Source organism: Hemitrygon akajei, chromosome 5, assembly GCF_048418815.1.
Source record: "Hemitrygon akajei chromosome 5, sHemAka1.3, whole genome shotgun sequence".
NCBI lineage: Eukaryota > Metazoa > Chordata > Chondrichthyes > Myliobatiformes > Dasyatidae > Hemitrygon > Hemitrygon akajei.
The window spans coordinates 46,445,592-46,465,165 of NC_133128.1; the positions used below are offsets into that span (position 1 = coordinate 46,445,592).

General features: G+C 39.0%; 1 protein-coding gene across 2 annotated transcripts in view; it reads right to left on the reverse strand.

The window, feature by feature from the left end:
• Nucleotides 1–2,485: 2,485 nt before the first annotated feature.
• The window catches only part of LOC140727734 (immunoglobulin superfamily member 3-like), a 193,558-nt gene continuing 176,469 nt past the window's right edge, over nt 2,486–19,574 (reverse strand). For both annotated transcript variants that reach the window (XM_073045438.1, XM_073045439.1), the window contains exons 9-10: nt 18,986–19,408; nt 2,486–13,005 (exon numbers count right to left, since the gene is read on the reverse strand). In XM_073045438.1, coding sequence (XP_072901539.1) covers nt 12,755–13,005; nt 18,986–19,408 — 674 coding nt within the window. In that variant the 3' untranslated portion in view covers nt 2,486–12,754. The remainder of the gene's footprint in view (nt 13,006–18,985; nt 19,409–19,574) is intronic.

Below are 19,574 nucleotides of genomic sequence, written 5' to 3' on the forward strand. Positions count from 1 at the left end.
CCAAACATTTTACTTCAATTTCCATTCCCATTCTGATGTTACTTCCTCCTGGGTCTCCTCCTCATTCCTTTTCTCCTATTGTCCACTCTCCTTTCCTATCAGATTCTTACTTCTCCAGCCATTGACCTTTCCCACCCACCTGGCTTCACCTTCACCTTCCAGTGAGCCTCCTTCCGCTCCCTCCACTTTTTTATTCTGGCATCTTCCCCCTTCCTTCTCAGTCCATAACATCGACTGTTCACTCTTTGTTCAGATGCAGTCTGACCTGCTGAGTTCCTCCAGCGTTTTGCATGAGCTGCTTTGGATGTCCAGCAACCTCAGACTTTCTTGTGTTTGTGACTTCACTCATCCAGGCTGCATTCCCCACGTTTCAATTCAGCCACCATCGTACTAAAGAACTCTACACCTTCAGAACTAAACAACTACTGCCCAGTGGCACTGACGTCAATCATCATGAAGTTCTTTGAATGGCTGGTAATGGCACATCTTAAAACCTCCAATCCTGCCAGATTGGACACTCATCAATATACTTACTGATAGAAGCACTCTACAACAGATGCCATAGCACCTATCATGCACCTGGCCCTGACACACCTAGAAAACAAGGATCCATGTCAGAGTGCTGTTTCTTGATTTCAGTTCCGCATTCAACACTATTATCCCACAGACTCTGGTGAAGAAACACCTACTCCTTGGTCTAAATACACCACTGTGCAACTACGTGTTAGACCTTCCTACCCAAAAGACCTCAGATAGTCACGATGCACTACTCCACCACTCTTCCCTCCCCATCATCCTTCGCGTTGGTGCCCCCCAGCCAATTGCTGTACACTCTTCTCACCACGACTGCACGGCCAAACTCCCGAGTAACCACATTGTGAAGTTTGCCAATGACACAACAGTTGTGGGGCTTGTCATCAGCAATGATGAGATGACCTGCAGAGAGAAGGTGGAAAAGATTGAGGCCTGGTGCCAGCGAAGTAACCTCTTCCTCAATGTCGACAAGGCAAAGGAAACGGTTATTAACTTCCGGAGAACTCACACAGCAGTGGAAACTGTGAACTATTTCAAACTCCTGGGAGTACACTTCACACACAACTTCTCATGGTCCCAGAACAGATTCTACACAATCCAGAAAGCTTACAAGTGCCTCTACTTTTCGAGTAAGCTGAAGAGAGCTAGACTATGCATACCTATCCTTACATCATTCTACAGATGTGCAGTAGAGAGCATCCTTAGAAGCTGCACCACTGCTTGATAAGTAAACTGCTCTGCAGCAGACAGGAAGACTCTACAATGGGTAGTCAAAACTGCCCAATGCATCACTGGCAATGCCCTACCCACCATACAAAAAGTATCGGAAAAGGGCCAGTATGATCATGAAGGATCCCACCCTTCCTGCTCATGGTCTGTTTATCCCACTCCCATTAGGGAGGAGGCTATGTAGCATTCGCACCAGGACCCACCAGACCAATAAAAAGCAGTTACTTTCCTTAAACAAGAATGCTGATCAGCACCTCTGCCCACTATCGAACCCATCCCCAACCATCACTTCTTCACCATTTCCCCTCACTCACCTGTTGTAGACACTTCTTGCCTGGCAGCACTTTGTGGACAAACAATCAATCTTAGTATAAAGACTATCTTATATATATTGTGTTTTTATATTATTATAGTAGTCTTTATCTTATTATGTATATATTTGTGCTGCATCAGATCCGGAGTAACAATTATTCCATTTTCCTCTACACTTGTGTTCTGGAAACAACATTGAATAATCTTAAATCTTGAAAAGGACTGAATTAACAAAAGGTCAATAGCCATTTCCCAAAGGGAAAGAAATGCCACTCAATCCTCAATTGTCATGATGATATTTACATTAAAAATCTCCTTTCACTTCAAGAGGTATACAAGTTCAGCCAATAAATGGGTCTGACTTAGCAGAAATACACCAAGCAAGTTCTGTGTCTGTGGGCTGGATGGACCATATTGATTCTCGTGAAGTTTTTAATCAAAGTGATGATCACATCTTCTGCCCTATGTATAGAGAGCAAAGCGTATACCAGTCTTGCCTTAGTGGTAGCATTTCTAATTTTGAATCTGAAATTAGTTGTGCAGACCTATTTAAGCACAAATTTAAGCACTTGCCACTTTGGTGAAATACAGAGAGAGTGCTGCACAGTAAGAGATTGAAGTTTTCAGATGAAACTTTCTGTTCAGGCGCTAACTGCTTTTTCAGAAGAAAGGACAAGGCAGTATTAGAAGATGATCAAGAAATTCTTCCAGGGTTCTGACTACCATTTAATCCCTACATTTATACTGGCAATGCATTTTTTTCTGTTCGTTTATCTTGATGCCACTTGTTAGCCCTTGCTGCCTACAAGTTGATCACTTAGGTGACAGACCAGAGAGCAATTGGTGCCTCTGATTGAGCAAAGCATTGAAAAATTCACAATTACAGCTGTTTACTGAAACATAACAAATCTTCTCAAGAACCATCATTTTATTAACACCTAAATAACAAGAGTTTTCAAACGAAGCGCATCACATTTTAAAATTCACATTGGACACTCATATCACAAATTAAATTCAGCAGTATCATGCACTATTGATACATAGAAAATATCTAAAATAGGATGTTCATTCAAACAATGTCAAAATTGGGAATATCCCAACATGATAAGCTACGCTTTACATTCCGACCGAAGTGCCCATTTATTACAGGAGTTCTAGATTACAGCGAGTACATATTACAGTGCAAACAGTACAAGAATGCTTGTGATCATGGATTGAAGTAAAGATTCCACCTCACAATGTAAAATTTAACATCAGGTTAACTAAATAGGAGGCCATGCCAAAATAATTGCCTGCCCAGCAAAAAGCTGGTACATTAGGCTGGTTGTGTGACACTTTAACTCATCAGTTTAGTTTAATATTGTAAAGTACGTTATCCATGATCTTGGACTGTAAGACTTCAAACCAGGAGGGTCACTTCATGTATAATGCCTCACCTGAAGGCAGTGCAGGGAGTACAAGTTCATTTCAGAAATGCCATCACTATAGTTACAAAGTGCAACAATTTTGATCAGTGACAACAATACAAATTTACTAAATTAATCAGATAGTTTAATGTAATTATGACAAGGGTGAACAGAGCTTTGGACTGGTCAAAATTTCCAAAGATTTAAGTAATCCTGAAAGAAGCAAAATAGAATACATACCACTTACTCAAACATACATTTTAAATTGCATGCCAGGAGAAAGCTTATAACACACTGGAGAAACCATTCAATGGAGCCAATTTTAGAGGAAACTGATTATTCTTGTAATGATCTGCTTACTCCCTGGATCCAATGACAAACAAGGTGGATAATTCAGATTGTTTTCCATTAGCTTCATGCCTGTTTCTCTCCAGTGACTGTTCAAACATTGTACATATGCCATTAAGGATGGGGTGGGCAGAAATCAAAGTTGATAACTGCACTGCAAATTGAGGCTAACCCTCACTAATATGGCACTGAGCCTTCAGCAGAACTATCCATACCAAGGCACCCTTTGATCACTCTGTATTAAATACACTCACAGACTGATAAAATGATGCTATTTAAGTATTTAATGCATTTATTAGGATAGTTAACCCATGCCGAAAGATGTATTCACAAAACATCCAGTATCAAAGTGTCAAATTTGATTTTAACTTTAAAGATGCATTTAATTACAATTTAGCAAGCCTATTAGCATACAACTTTGAAACTCAGATTTATAGAGGATTGGAGTGAGATTTAATGCATCTCTCAATACATAATAGGATCAGGAGGAAGTCATTCAGCCCTTTAAGTCTGAATAGCTGATCAACCACCCCTTCTCCACTTTTCCAGATAAATGTGCTAGTTAATCCTACAGCTTGTGTTTCAGCTGATGGGAGGACTTGAAGACTGAGGCTTCAACTGAAAATATTTAATGACAAATTAGCTTCAAATGTATAACTACCATTTAAATCCTTTTTCAAAATTCTGTCTAGAAAAATCATTGATTTTGCATGAAGAAATTTGAAGTCATTGTTGAATGGCATTGATCTGAAAGATAATTGTAAATTAAAGCAAAAAAATATAAAATCTCTCAGCTAGCTCATCAACTCTTCCTAAATTACATGATATTTAAAACAAGTTGGTTTGGAAACTTCTTCGCTCAGAGGGTGGTGTGAGTGTGGAACCAGCTGCCTGTCATGTGGTGCGTGTGGCTTTGATTGCAATATGTAAGAGAAATTTGAATAAGTACATGGAAGGGTGGATTATGGAGGGTTACAGACCCGGTGCCAATCAATGGACTAGGTAGAATAATGGTTTGGCACAGACTAGATGGGCTGAAGGTCCTGTTTCATGCTGTGGTGATCTATGACTCAAAGGTAGAATCAATAATAAACCCTCCCCCCAATTTCCATCAAGTGAATAAGTAGAGCACATAGATTTAAGCAGAAGCGGGAGATGAAATTTTATTTTTATATGGTAACTTTCAAAGTTAAGTTGTACACTGCTATGAGTAATAGAAAGAGAAATAAAAATAGATTTTGGAATAAACTAGATAGCTTTAAAGAAATAGTAAGACATTGTGGTAAAAGTGACCTCTCTCTGCTGTGTACAATTCTGTGAATTAAAGGTCGCCTATGGTAATGAGCAAACCTTACCTCACCATGGCGGACTAGAAGGTTGATTCCTTGATGTGTCTTCATTTAGCTGTTCATAGGGGCAGAATTAGGCCAAATGACACATTGAGTTTTTCTTGCCATTTATTCATGCCTGGTTTACTTTTAACTCTCAACCCCATTTTCCAGCCTTAACCCCGTAACCTTGCTAATCAAGAAACTATCAACTTCTGCTTTAAATATACCCAAAGACTTGGCCTCCACAGCCACCTGTGGCAATGAATTCCACAGCTGCACCACCCACTGGCTCAAGAAATTCCTCCTTGTTTCTGCTCTAAAGGGTCATCCTTTTATTGAGGCTGTGCCACTGGTCCGAGACTCTCTCACTATTGGAAACATTGTCTGCACATCTATTCTATATTCAAGTGTTTCAATATGGGGTAGGCTTCAATGAAAACCACCCCCCCCCCCCACCCCATTCATCTAAACTTCAGGGTGCATAGTCTGAGAGCTATAAAATGCTCCTTATATGTTAACACTTTCATCCCTGGTAATATTCTTATAAGCCTCCTGTAGACATGCTCCAATGGCAGCACATCTGTCCTCAGATATTGGCTCCAAAGCTGCTCACAATACTCCAAGTGTGCTTTATAAATCCTCAGTATTACACCCTTGCTTTTACATTCTAGTCCTCTTGAAATGAATGCCAACATTATATTTGACTTCCTTACTACCAACTCAAACAGCAAGTTAACCTTTAGGGAATCCTGAACCTCTGATTTCTTAATTCTTTCCACAATTAGGAAATAGTTTATGCCTTTATTTCTTCTAAAGGGCATGACCACACACTTCCATAAACTGTATTCCATATGTCAATTCTTGCCCATTTTCTCAACTTGTCCGGTTGGAACACTACCCGTCCCTCCATCTATCTTTGAATCATTCTGCAAACTTGGCCACAAAGCCATCAATTCCATCATCCTGATCATTAATATATAGTCTGAAAAGGAGCAGAAACACCAATCTCTGCAGAACACCACCAGTCAACAGCAGCCAATGAGTAAAGGGCCCTTTATTCCCATTCTGCTTTCTGCCAATCAGCTATCGTAGCTAGTGGAATTCAATTCAACAATACCTTTGGCTCCTATACAGTTTAGCAGCCTGATGTATGGCACCTTGTCAAAAGCCTTCGGAAAATCCACGTGAACAAAATCCACTGAACTCATTTATTTATCCTACTTGCCACTTACTCAAAAAATTCAAACAGATTTGTCAGGAAAACCCTCGTTTAGAAAACTATCCTGAGTTTGGCCTACTTTGTCATGTACTTCCAAGTCCCCCCAAAACCACATTCTTAATAATAGATTTAAAATCTTACCAACCACTGAAGTCAGGCTAACTGACCTATAACTTTCTGTCTTTTGCCTCTCACCCTATTTGAAGATTGGAATGGTATTTGTGTGTCCTCTTGAACCATCCAGAATCTAGTGACTCTTGAAAGATCACTGCTAATGCCTCTGCAATCTCTTCAGCCACCTCCTTCAGAACCCTGCGGTGTAGTCCACCTGCTTCATATTTTTTATTTGGACCTTTCAGCTTCCCAAGCACCTTCTCCTCATTACCAGCAACAACAAACACATCTACTCCCCTCACACCACAACTGACTTTCTTGAATTTCTGACATGTTGCTGCTGACTTCCACAATGAAAATGGATGCTTATTCAGTTTTTCCTGCCATTTCTTTGTTCCCCTTTACTACGTCTTCACTGTCACTTTCCAGTGGTCCTAGGTCCCCTCTTGTCTCTCTTTTAGTCTTTATATAGTATATCTGATGAAACTTTTGGTATCCTTTTTATATTCTTGGCTGGCTTAGCATCATAGTTCAGCTTTTCTCCCCTTATTGTTTTCTTAGTTCCTTCAGTTGGTTTGTAAAGACATCCCTATCCTCTAATTCTCCACTAATTTCTCAAAACTGTATGTCCTTTTGTTGCTTTTATGCTCTCCTTAACCTTACTTGTCAGCCACGGTTTCCTCATCGTTCCCTTAGAAACCTCCCGCTTCTTTCAGATGAGATCATCCTGCAAATTCCAAATTACTCTCAGAAACTCCTGCCATTACTACTCTACCATCCTCTCTGCTAGGGTCCCCTTCCAATCAACTTTGGACCATTTCTTAGTGGCAGCAATTGAACCCTACAGTTTGTTCCAAAGAGTCAGACTGGAAAACCCTGTCAGCTGCAGACTGGACAACTATATAAACATCACAATGAGAAAAGGATCCGCTAACAGTCATATGGTATACATAATCAAATACCCCTTTGAAGAGCATTATGACACTAATGACACAGGTGCAACATATTCTGGTTCAGTAATACTTGGTTTGCAATTCTGCATCATACTCAAACAATGTGAACTACTCACTTTGATTACATAGACAATTCTCAAGGAGAGAACTGAGAACTTGTGAATCATTCTCTGATCTAGATTTGTATTATGTGGAATACTATTTTGAGTTTGTTTGGTTTTGTGGAATGGCAGATCCCTTTCTGGCCAGATTTACTGGTTAAAACTAATATGATTTTCTGTGTTCTACTTGCAGAATATAATTGAATGGAAGACTTATGTCTATATTTCCAATTTTTATAAAACAGTTTTTTTCCTTAGGTAGGTAGTAAAAGTTTATTAAATACGTTAATAATTACTGCCCTTGGAAAACTGCTGCATCTGCAATTTGTGCCTTCAATATCTATTTCCCTGCAGGGGATGATGGGAATGCCGTACATCATTCATGACATAATACCGCCATTTAAATATTAATGAAAGTGTATGCTTGCATGACTTGTATTGCCAAAATCGTGCTGAATATAGGATTTTCTAGTGTGCAATGAAGTGCCAAACACAAACTTTTAAAGATAGACTGTTTTAATATTCCTATTCAATTATTCAATCCAGTCTGCAATATTTGTGCATTTACTGAAGGTTCATAGGAGACCCAATTATTTTTCCTTTTTGAAGTTGCTGATTGAGCTTTCAAGTTGCAGACTGCAGCACAGGGCGTTCGTTCTATATTCTTCTCAACTTAATCTGCTAAGATTTAACTGGTATGCATCTTTTATTGCTCCCTTACTCATTTATCGCCTCTATGGTGTCAAGGTCTGCAGTTCCCAAATACCACAATCATTTCACTCTAATAGACTCTGCAGGTTATTCCAGCAAAGTTAAAACTTATTTTCTTGACCTGCTTATAAAGATGAAGCTGAACTTGCCCAAAATACATCTTAGGTTAAAACTTTGGAAATGTTACCCCAATACTCTTATGCATATATATGTACCACTAAATGAAACATGAATCCAAATCTTCAAAACTTCTTGTCTTAATACTATGCTTTTCAGAAGATCTTCTACCTAAATTTTTACCTTCCATATCCTGAACTATTCCTGTTAGATTCTGGATTCCAGCATTGTTTCAATTATTTCTAGACTCATCTCTGCATTTTTATTAAATTAACTAATGTCACCATGTTGCTACTTTGAAAATGATTACAGTTCTCAGTCAGAATTGTTTTTCTTTTACTCGTGAGCTCTGCAAAATTGTAATTGCCATTTCTTATTGAAGTCATGGAAGCCTTCAACAGTTATTGAAACAAGATCATACATTTACTTTATATGATAGCTAATTTATTATTAAAGTTTTATCATTTTGTAGATTGAGATGTTTCATTGGACTTCTCTAATTAGGAAAAGTAATTCAGTTTTATGAAATTAAGTTCAAGTTGTTCAAAATGCCTAAGGGAAAAAAGTGGAACATTGTACAATAAAACTAACTCTTCTACCATTACTTCAGACTCCTGACTATGTAGAACAGAGTGATCTAGGAATAATGGTGCATAGTTCCCTGAAGGTGGAATCTCATGTGGATAGGGTGGTGAAGAAAGCTTTTGGTATGTTGGCCTTTATAAATCAGAGCATTGAGTATAGGAGTTGGGATGTAATGTTAAAATTGTACAAGGCATTGGTAAGGCCGAATTTGGAGTATTGTGTACAGTTCTGGTCACCGAATTATAGGAAAGATGTCAACAAAATAGAGAGAGTACAGAGAATATTTACTAGAATGTTACCTGGGTTTCAGCACCTAAGTTACAGGGAAAGATTGAACAAGTTAGGTCTCTATTCTTTGGAGCGTAGAAGGTTGAGGGGGGACTTGAAAGAGGTATTTAAAATTATGAGGGGGATAGATAAGAGTTGACGTAGATAGGCTTTTACAATTGAGAGTAGGGGAGATTCAAACAAGAGGGCATGAGTTGAGAGTTAAGGGGCATAAGTTTAGGGGGAACTTCTTTACTTAGAGAGTGGTAGCTGTGTGGAACGAGCTTTCAGTAGAAGTGGTAGAGACAGGTTCGGTACTGTCATTTAAAGTAAAATTGGATAGGTATATGGACAGGAAAGGAATGGAGGGTTAGGGGCTGAGTGCGGGTCAGTGGGACTAGGTGAGCTTAAGCGTTCAGCATGGACTAGAAGGGCCAAGATGGCCTGCTTCCATGCTGTAACTATGGTGATAAATAATAGAGATTCTCCACAGCTTCTGAATACCTGATTTGGATACAGGCAGTACATATGAACAAACATTTGGAAAACACCGAGATGAATTTGCTGGCTTCTGCGCTTCTGTCCTGTGGGAACTCCATTTCCAGCTGCTTTTCTAAATTGCAAACTGTTCAGGTTATGGACAGTTCTCAGGAACAGAGAACCCTGCTGAAACCTGGAGAAGGGGGAGATCCTGTGCTGAGTTACCAAGTCATTCTAAGTTATTTTCTATCAACTATCACACTCTCCATTTTAAGTGTACAAGACGTTAAGCATCAATTGATTTATTCAAATAAAACTGGATGGTCCAGGATCAGAAACAACTTTCAAGCTATGAATCTTCTTAAGTGTGTATATAAGAGCATAACACCAAAGGCTGTTGGAAAACCACGGCATGCTGACCTGACGTTACATTACAAAGTAAACACAGTTGGCAGAGGGAATCATATAATCAACCCAATGAACATCTCATGTTTCTGCAGGTTTAAGATTTAAATCCATCAATAAATTTGGAGGAGTTGGGTGAAAGAGAATTAATTGTCAATGTCTTACACAACAACTCACATTTCCCCACTGATATATGTACTCAGTTACACCTTGTTAATGCACTATTCAACTCCAAAACCAGTTTCCCATTTCTTTTAAAATTCTCTAATTGAAGGTTCATATAGGGGACAATCTACCTCTCAACTAAATGAATGACTGATCCCCTACCCCAAAACTTAGGGTGTTAATGGCAGCCAAGAAGCTCCTGCCATTGAGTCATTTACCAATATCTAGTGACATCTGCTGACTGCAGTCTGTCAACACCATTTCTAGGAGATGTTTGGAGATTCTGGGTTAGGCCACAGGCTTCAAGTGGCATGATCAGGGCCAAGTACGAGTGGGGTGGGGGGGGGGGGGGGGTGGGCAAAGTTGTGAGTTTGTGTGGGTATATGCATGCAGCTAAGTTTGTGTAGCAAAGCTTAATCTCCAATTGTCTTGGACCTCTTTGCGTCAAACCAAAACCACACTTTATCAAGGAGTGGCTGGTGAGCAATGGCCACCTCATGTTCCACATATAGGCAACTTGCACCCCTCAGGACCAAGACAGAAGAGATACTGTTAGTTCTGGGGGACCGCCTGAGGAAAGTTAGTGGTTAGAAGTTCTGGCTAATAAAAATATTATGTTCCATTGATCACATTCTCGCTTGAAGGTCCTTAGTCTGACAACGAATCCTAAGCTGGGATTCAGACTTGGATGTCATGCCATCTCATGAAACAACTCTGATAAATATATTTTAATACCTGCTTCAAAGAAACCCCAGACCAGCTGGTTACTCAACGTTGTTGTTATCCATGAATCGGCTGTGCTCTTAATGTACAGAAAGATGACAGCTAAACAAGAAAAAAACTATATTACAAGAAACAAAATAGTGTATGAGGCTTTCATTGGTCTTGCCCAGAGCAGAATGTTTGCTCCTTTGTTCTTAAATCCTAGTAATGACAGCAATAATGTACAAGCTAGAACTGCTAGATAGTAAAGATTTACCATGAACTTATATCTGGGAGTTGTCAATGTTAGTGCAGGGATCAGCACGTGTATATTGTATATGATAATATGGACTAACTAACCATAAAGTAATTGCTTCAGTTCTGATTAGCTCTCTCAATAACACTCGGGTAAACAACTTACGAATCATTAAAGGTTGGATAATTATCTATCAATTCAAATTATGTGGTGTCTGAAAATAAACATATTCAACTTGAAAACCTTACAAACCAGCATCTTCATGGAGATACAAGCATTTTTGTTTAGACAGTCACTGCAGACGTAAAATGTTTTCTCCTGCTTGCTTATTGCAACCTGGTCCGGCCACTTCTGTTTTCTCACATAAATATTAGTGATTTTTGTCATTATTGTTTTATTGGTTGTCCTGTGGAATTTATATGTTAGTGGTCCATAAATAGTTGTTTTTAATTTAGCGGGAAATAAAAATCCTTAAAAAGAATTCATAGATGATTAAACCCCACTTTCATTCTCTTCAATGTGTACAAGTAATTATAGATTTCAAGATTGACTCAGTACATAGAAAGGGATCTGCTGATGTAGCAGAGCATTACAGTTTCTTTCAAGGTTCTCCAAAGTAAGTAAGTGGAGGAAATTTCTCTGTGATTTACACTGGCAGGTTTTTTTTTTGCAAAGGCTAATATCCTGACAACAAAATTAACTATGTTGGGCAAGTAATTTGTTCAGGTTTGAAACCATTTCTCTTGACCAAATAGTCCTCTTTCAAAGAACAATACTGAAACAAAACAGGCAATTATAATGATTCTGGTTCATACATGGAATAAAAAGTTATTTTAAAAAGTGCAAAGAAAATTAAGTATAAAAAAATGTTATTCAGCTGCATGACTATTTTCCATTCTACAAAGTTGCAGCTCCATATGACTTCTGTATCAAAAAATTCATAAACGAGAACGATTAGCTGTACCTACTAATAATCTGCTTCATCTTCATCTGTATTCACTAGAGGAATGGAATTTCATTGTCCCACATCCTGCACTTGGGTTACATACATTGTCTTCATGTAAGTCACACTGCACTTATGACACTGATGATCATTACCATCTGCACAAGGTGTCCTCCATGATTTTTCTATTGCACATCATAGTCATTTGACATTTGTCAAACATGGAAGTTTGCCTGACTCAATATCTATGAGCCTTCGGTTCTACAGATTCTCCTTGGATTTCATGATCTTCATACTCCTTTTCCATTGCTTCTTTTGCTCAATATCCTAAGCTGTGCTGATTGAGCAAAACGTTGGGCTGTACAACGATCCCTCCAATTGTGACTTGCTTTGGATATAACGTTGACTCTTAGATTTGCTAACCAAACCGGTGGGGAAATTAAGAGTCATGAAGCTTTGGAGAAAAAGTCCTCAAATTTAGATTATAGTTCAATATTTTCCCTCCATCATGTAGTTCTGTATTCTTAACATTTAGTAGATTGTCTGGTTTTTATGACATCAGATCTATTACACATAGCAGACTAATGTGAAAATGCTCATGCAGTGAGAATAGTTGGCAAAGATCTAGAAAATTCATTAAGTCATTGGTGGTAACCACACCAAACAACAGCAATAGGACACTGCTGTGTTCTGCATCAGGGAATTTCAGAGGCAAAACACACACAACACAATATTGCTGATATATAGTGCACTCAACGCTACCAACCAGGAATACATTTCTAGGCACAGATAAAGACATTAGTGTGAAATTAAACATTCCAGCTACACCAAGTATTCCTTTCCGGCTTATTGGGATGGAGGCCAATTGAGCCAAACATTTTACAATACATGTGCCTTTTTCTCCCCCACTTCCCAATCAAGTGACCTTTAGAAAGTACACTCACTATACATGGATGGAGGAGTTTGCTTTCAAATTTAGATTTTCTTCTGTGGCGAATATTCACCGCTAGTTCAAACTCGATTCTTTCAGTTGAATGTCAAATCATTCTATCCAAAATCCTTTACTTTTCCTTCTGTTAAGCGATGCTTCCTGGTCCTATTCTGAAATCCGGTGGTTCAAGACTTGTTGGGGAATAAGTCACCGCTGGCTCTTTAATCCAGAGTAATGGAACACCATTTTTGGCATCAGACTTTTTCTGTGAGTTTAGAGTCTTGTAGCGTGTTAGTAAAATAGCAATAAGAAGGACCCCAAAAATTGGAAAGGGATAGAAAAATATGAAGTAAAACAGGGCATCATTTGAACAAATTACTTGCTGAAGAGAAGAACCTGCAGAAAAGAAATAATGAAAAGATCAGAAACTTCCTATTGTTTTTGTCATTCCTATTACGCTGGTTCAAATTTCTTTCTCTTCAAACTACGTCACTCAGTTGTAGATCTGTGCCTAAAACAGTCCATTGTTCTAACTTAAGTAAATACTTTGGGTACAGCATCCTGGTGGCTCAGCAATTTTTTCATCCAAGACATTTGAGCGATTCAGAAAATGAACCCATTGTTATTACCCCATTTGTTCTAACAGAGAAAAATCAAGGCAGCAGATGTTATTCTGAAATCAGTGAATAGCTCCTGAATAACATTTGTTCTTGTCCTCCTGGAACAGACACAATTTGCAAATACAAACCGCAACTGCCTTGTAACATTATTATTTTCTTCTTTTTAATTTGGGCTTCCTCCAGAAATAGAATTATTTCATAGGCAGCTGGTATTTACAAAGGATTAAATTATCTGAAGGTTTTAGCCATTGATAGAAATCACATTCTTTTTTAGATTAAATTCCCCAATGGTTCACAAGAAGCTATGTCAAATGAGTACGGTACATCCCTTCTAATTCTGAAGAAGATTTAAACTCGCATAACTGGATAAATGGCATTCTCTTTTCTCTTACATTACTAATGAGGCATCCTATTTGTGCCCAGAATCTCCTTTTATTGTTTCAGATCTATAGTCTGGTTGCTTTGCTTTCCACGTATCTAAACATAAGTAATTTTTTAATATATCAGAATTGGTAACAAGGCACATGTCCCAAAATAAACCTAAAGGTGGGCAACTCTGATTAATAAATAATTTTCATGCAGGGGCCAGTATAATGCATACTTTTATATTATTTCTTCCTGGCTGGTTAAAGGATCATATACTAATAGATGCCACTGTGTTTTAGAACACAACAGCTCAGAAGGTATCATAAGTAGCTGTTATTGAATCCCACGCTACTGGGTGTTTTTCTCTACAAAGAGGGGTTTCATTTTTTGACTATGAAAAGAAATGTGAAACTCTAGCACAGCCTTTAAGATGACACACCTCTATGGACTGCCTTAGGGCATTTCCCCCCTCAAACAGTAACAGGGCTATAGAGAAGCCAGCTGCTTCTGTAGCTACAGATGCACGTTTGTCACTCTCTATCAACTTGCATTTACATAGCAACTGAAACACAGAAAATCACCCCGAGGCATTTAACAGAAGTACAATGATGTAAAGATTAATACTTAGCAGAGAGCAGGAATTTTGAAAACGTGTGACAAAGCCTCACAGATCAGAGACTCTGCTTCAATCCTGACCTTGATTGCTGTCTGCATTAAAAATGTTTGTTTCTCCCTGTGAATGGCGCGTGTTACTTATTTTGTTTTTATTTAGAGATTCAAAAAGGTAAGAGGCCATTCTGCCCTAACAAATTTCTAACCCGCACAGTTTTGGAATGTGGGAGGAAACTGGAGCACACGGAGGAAATCCATGCAGAAAGCAGTGGAATTGAACCCGGGTCAAATCCATGCAGAAAGCAGTGGAATTGAACCCGGGTCACTGGTGCTGTAATAGTATTATGCTCTGACAGTCTGGCTGGTAGGTTAATTGGCAGCACCATATTGCCCGTAGAAAGTAGTGGGAGGTAGTAGTGATGGTGGGAGTTGGTTGGAATGGCAATGGAAACCTGGGATTTGTATGGACAGGTGCTTGATGGCTTATGGATGCAGATGGCTGAATTGCTGGTTTTCTTTCCTTATGACTCCATGCCACGATGAGCTGAATCTGAAGGATACCACTTCAAGAAAATAAAGTGAGATTTGGAGGGACTTTAAAAAAAAATTCACTTTTCAGAACCTGTACTCTTCTGGCAGAGTCGGCATTTTCTGCCCATTTTTGTAAAGCCCTTGGAAGGGTGATTGTGAGACCAGTGAAGGTATTCATTACACTGTGTCGTAGGAAATTCCAAGATTTAATCCAGTGATGATGAAGCACCAGTGATATGTTTCTATGTAAAAAATGACACTTGACTTTGAGGGAAGCTGCAGGTGATGGTGTTTTCATGCCCCTGAAGTCCTTGTTCCTTTTCTGGTAGAGAATGTGGATGGGGCTATTGCAGTAGCCTGCGAAAGTTACTGCGATGCCTTTTGTAAGGAGTTGATGGGGTTGTTTATCCTGTTGTTAGCATCTGGAGAGTTGCTGGACCGGCCAGGCCAGTGGAGTGTATTCCATCACACTATTGATGTGTGCCTTGTACAAAGTAGAAAGGCTTTGGAGTACCGGGAAACCTGTCACTCAATGCAGCATACTCAGTCTCCAATCTGCTGATATAGTCACTAAAGTGTTTATGATACTTCGAGTTAAGTTTTTGATCCATGTAACCCCTAGGATGTTGGTGGGACGATAACACAAAAATGTTAATGCTGTCAAACAGTCTCTTACTCTCTCCCTCTCATTAGTCCACACTGAATGTTGTTTAATTTTTCTTTAGCTTGAGCGGTTTCATTTGTCGAGGAATTGTGAATTGAATTGGACAGTGTGCAATCATCAGCAGACATTTCCACTTCTAAACTTGTAATGGTGACAGAATAACTGGGTGCTCTCCCAGCCACCCACCATCCTGACTTGATCACCATTCCTTCACTGTCACTGGGTCAAAATGTTGGAACTCCCTCCCGAACAACATTATTAGTACACTCACTCCTCAGACTGTAGTGGCTCAAGAAGTAGCTCACCACCATCTTCTCAAGGACAAAATCAAGCCAAAAGGACCTCTGATTAAATCTATTTTTAGTAAAATGGAAGGAATATCATTTATAAAACAGCTCCAGATGATTGATTCTGGAATACTGCTCTGAGAAACACATGCTGAGGCAGAGATATATTGACATCTAAAAAACCCCAAGTGTTTTTCTTTGAACAAATTATGACCTCAACCACTGGAGTATTTTATCCATGATGCCCTTCAGTTTTATCCAAGCTCCTCAATGGCACATTTGGTCAAGTGCTGTCTTGATATCAAGGACAATCACTCTTGCTTTGCCTCTGGATTTCAGCTCTTTGGTCCATGCTTGAACCAGCAGTGTGGAGGTCTGGAATGGAGTTGTCCAGGCAAACTCCAAGTGGAGCAAGTTTTTAATGAGCAAATGCCATTTGATAGCACCTTCAGAGACACCTTCTATCATTTTGTGATAGCATGGTATAGGTTGATCTGGTAATAAATAGCTGGATTGGATAAGAACATAAAGAAATAGAAGCAGATGTAGGTCATCTGGCCCACTGAGCCTGCTCCACTATTCAATAAGATCATGGCTGATCTGGCCATGGATTCATCTCCACCAGGTCCTTTACTCTGCTGTTTTGGTTGCACAGGACGTATCTGGACAATTTCCATGTTGTTCAATAGATACCCGTGGCTGACCTTGCTGAGGTTCACCAGGTCCTTTGTCCTGCTCTTTTGGTTATACAGGACATACCTGGAAAATATTCAAGCTGTTCAAAGGATGCCAGTGGTGTAACTCTGCTGGGACTGCTCGAAAAGAGATGCAGATAGTTTTGGAAAGGAGGTTATTACAGCACTGATGTCTGTCCCCATAGCATTTACTGAATCCAGTGCTCACAGCCACTTCTTTTCGGAGGACTGGCCTCTTTATTAATTGGGACCTCAGGAGAAAGCCGAGATAGCTTATCCACTTGACACTTCTCACTGAACAAGAAGCTCAAGGAATTGGTGGACTTAAATTGGGCTGGAGTTGTAATGGTCAGAGGTATAGTTTGGGGTGGCAATGCAACACAGGGATAGCGAGGGATACGACAAAGGCGAGCTTTAAGCACAATACTGGGAATTTAAAGCACTGGCAGCAGTGGTTATGCAGCAAACTTTGCAGATTTACAGGAATTGACAATGGCCAAGGGGAGAAAGAGAGCTGGTTAGTGGACAACAAGTGGGTTTCAACAGCAGAGAAATTGAGTTTAAAGCAGCTGTCCCTATGCTGGTTCCCCAAATATTGATTCCCTCATGGTTCAATACCACTTTTTTTTGTCCAACTATCTTCACAGAATCTTTCACTGATCACACAATAATAATGAGGAAGATAATAAAGGAATAAAACCAGAAATTGCTGGAGATTACACAACATCTGAGAGAAAATAACAGGGTTGATGTTGTGGATATGCAACATTACACTCCTTTACACAGATGTGGCCTCACCAGTTCAGCATTTCCAATATTTTCTGTTTTATTTCAAATTTAGAGCACCTGAAGTATTTTACTTTTAAAAAATATACATTTAACACAACAGTAGTCTCTTCCAGTCAGGAAACACAAAACATTACACAAAAATTCAGCCTAAACTCCATCTGAGAGCACTTTGTCCTCTAGGGCTCTTTTCTCTTACTTTCACACACCCTTTATCTAGCCATGGATCTATTGACAGAATAATAGCAGTATCACCTTTCTGAACAAATCCATGGGCTACTATGGAGTTTAGGCAGCAAATAAAAATGTGCTCAAGTTACAAGACCTGTCCAAAGTCACTTATTGATATAGATCCAAGATGAATTTAATACAAATTACATTTATTTTTAACAAAAAAGTAACCATTTGATTGGAACGAATTTTGCCTCATAAGGTAGTAAACAATTTAGTTAAAAAAACCCTGAGTTTAAGCAATTGTTTTGCACCAGGAGGAAACAAGTTTGTATCCAAAGAGACAAATTTAAAACAAGTACAAATTAGTTTATTTTTGGAGCCTAATTTTCTGGGATTCTATTCTACGGTAACGTGGGTCTGTACTAACTCTCCTATTGTCAAGCCTCATCATTGAAGTTTTGAACCTCATTCCACGGACTTCAGCTCTGAGGGAGTGTTGCTGGCTCTTTCCCAGAGAACATTGCAAAATCAGCAAGTATATTAGTCACACATGGAAGAGACAGGTGTTCAATGACCTTCTAAATGTTTAAGTAATTTCATGTACCCCTAACTCTTTAAGGATTGTATCACAATATATATTGTCCACTAACCACCAGGCACAAGTGCCCTGATTATTGAACACTAAGAACTTTTTTTCACTTAACCTTATTGATACAACCAAAGATAAAGTGAATTGGTTTTTTTTAAATCAAACCAGAAGATGATGTATAGTGGAACCATGGTCAATTTTGAGACCACTGCATTTTTTTAAAAGAAAGCCTACATTAATGGACTAGACTTGGTGTAAACCAGAATTTCCAAGTTTGCAGACAATACAAAACTTAGCTATGTAGTGAACTGCAAGGGGGATTGTAATGGATTGCGGGATATAGACTGTCTGCTGAAAGAGGCAGATGAAATGTGGTGAGTAATTTTAATTAGAAGTCATTTTTGTAGAAAAAGGGGTACTGTTCTAAAATGAACATGGACATAAAGGGACGTGTAAGTAGGTGCACTCAAATCATCAAAAGTGGCAAGATAGGTTGAAGAAACAGTTGATGAGATATTCTCAATTCTAGGCTTTATCAACTTTATAGACTTTATAGAATGGTAGTCCAGATTCAGTTGAAACACAGCTATCAATTCTGGATGTGAGGTATTAGAGAGGGCCCAGGGTCCTAGGATCCTAGAGGTTCCACTCTAGGAAGCACTATAGTTAGATAAATGGATTAAAATAGCTGCAATTGTTTTAAGAAGTTGCTTGAGGGAATTTGATAGAAATATGGAAAATAATGATGGATCTGGACAGAGCAGATAGTGTGAGCCTGTTCACACTGCAGAATGGTTTAAGGAATAGAAATTACTTGTGTGAAAGAGAGAGAGAAACCTGGAGAACTACTCATATACAGCTAGAATCTGGAATGGAGTGCCTGCAGACATGATAGAGGTAGCTTCCAACGTGGTTTTCAAGACAGAATTGTGTATGGTGAGGGGAAAAATGAGAAAAGGCTTAAGTGTGGAACAAGTGAGTTCCTCTAGACGCAATGGGCTAGATAGTCACTTACTGTGTTGTAATCATTCTGTGTTGCTTTGGTAAATTACCTTTGCTTTGTACAGTGACAGTGACCAGCCCGGACTCATCCTCTCCTAGTTTGTACCAGATGTGGTTGGCATTTTGAATCCACTCCTCTACGCTGCAATAGTAATTTCCAGTGTCACCTTTGCCAGCATTCTGTATTGTTAAGGTGTACAATCCATTGGAAGGCCTCTCGAACTGCAATCGGTCCTTTATTCCTTTCGCCCCATCGATTAAGGAATCAAATCCAAACACTGTATTATGATCAACTTTTAAAATTGTTTCCTTAATAATTCCATCAGTATCCTTTTTGACTTTCCAAGCAAACCAGGATACAGCAAACTGGGAATTCTCCTGTGTTTGTTGGGTTATATTGCAGCTGAGCTGGAACAGGTCCTTTTCTGATACACTGATATTCAATTCCGTTTTATCCAATTGCATTCTAAATTCTGTTTGGGAAATCAAAAACAAAGAGACAGCATATTTTAATGTTTAATGTATGAAAAACCGTACAAGCCTGTTTCCCTTCTATCTATAAAATAAATCTATCAGTCTTAAGCTGTCTTCTGAAAGTCATCTCCTAAGGTCAAGGAATTAGAACCACACTGCTGTAAG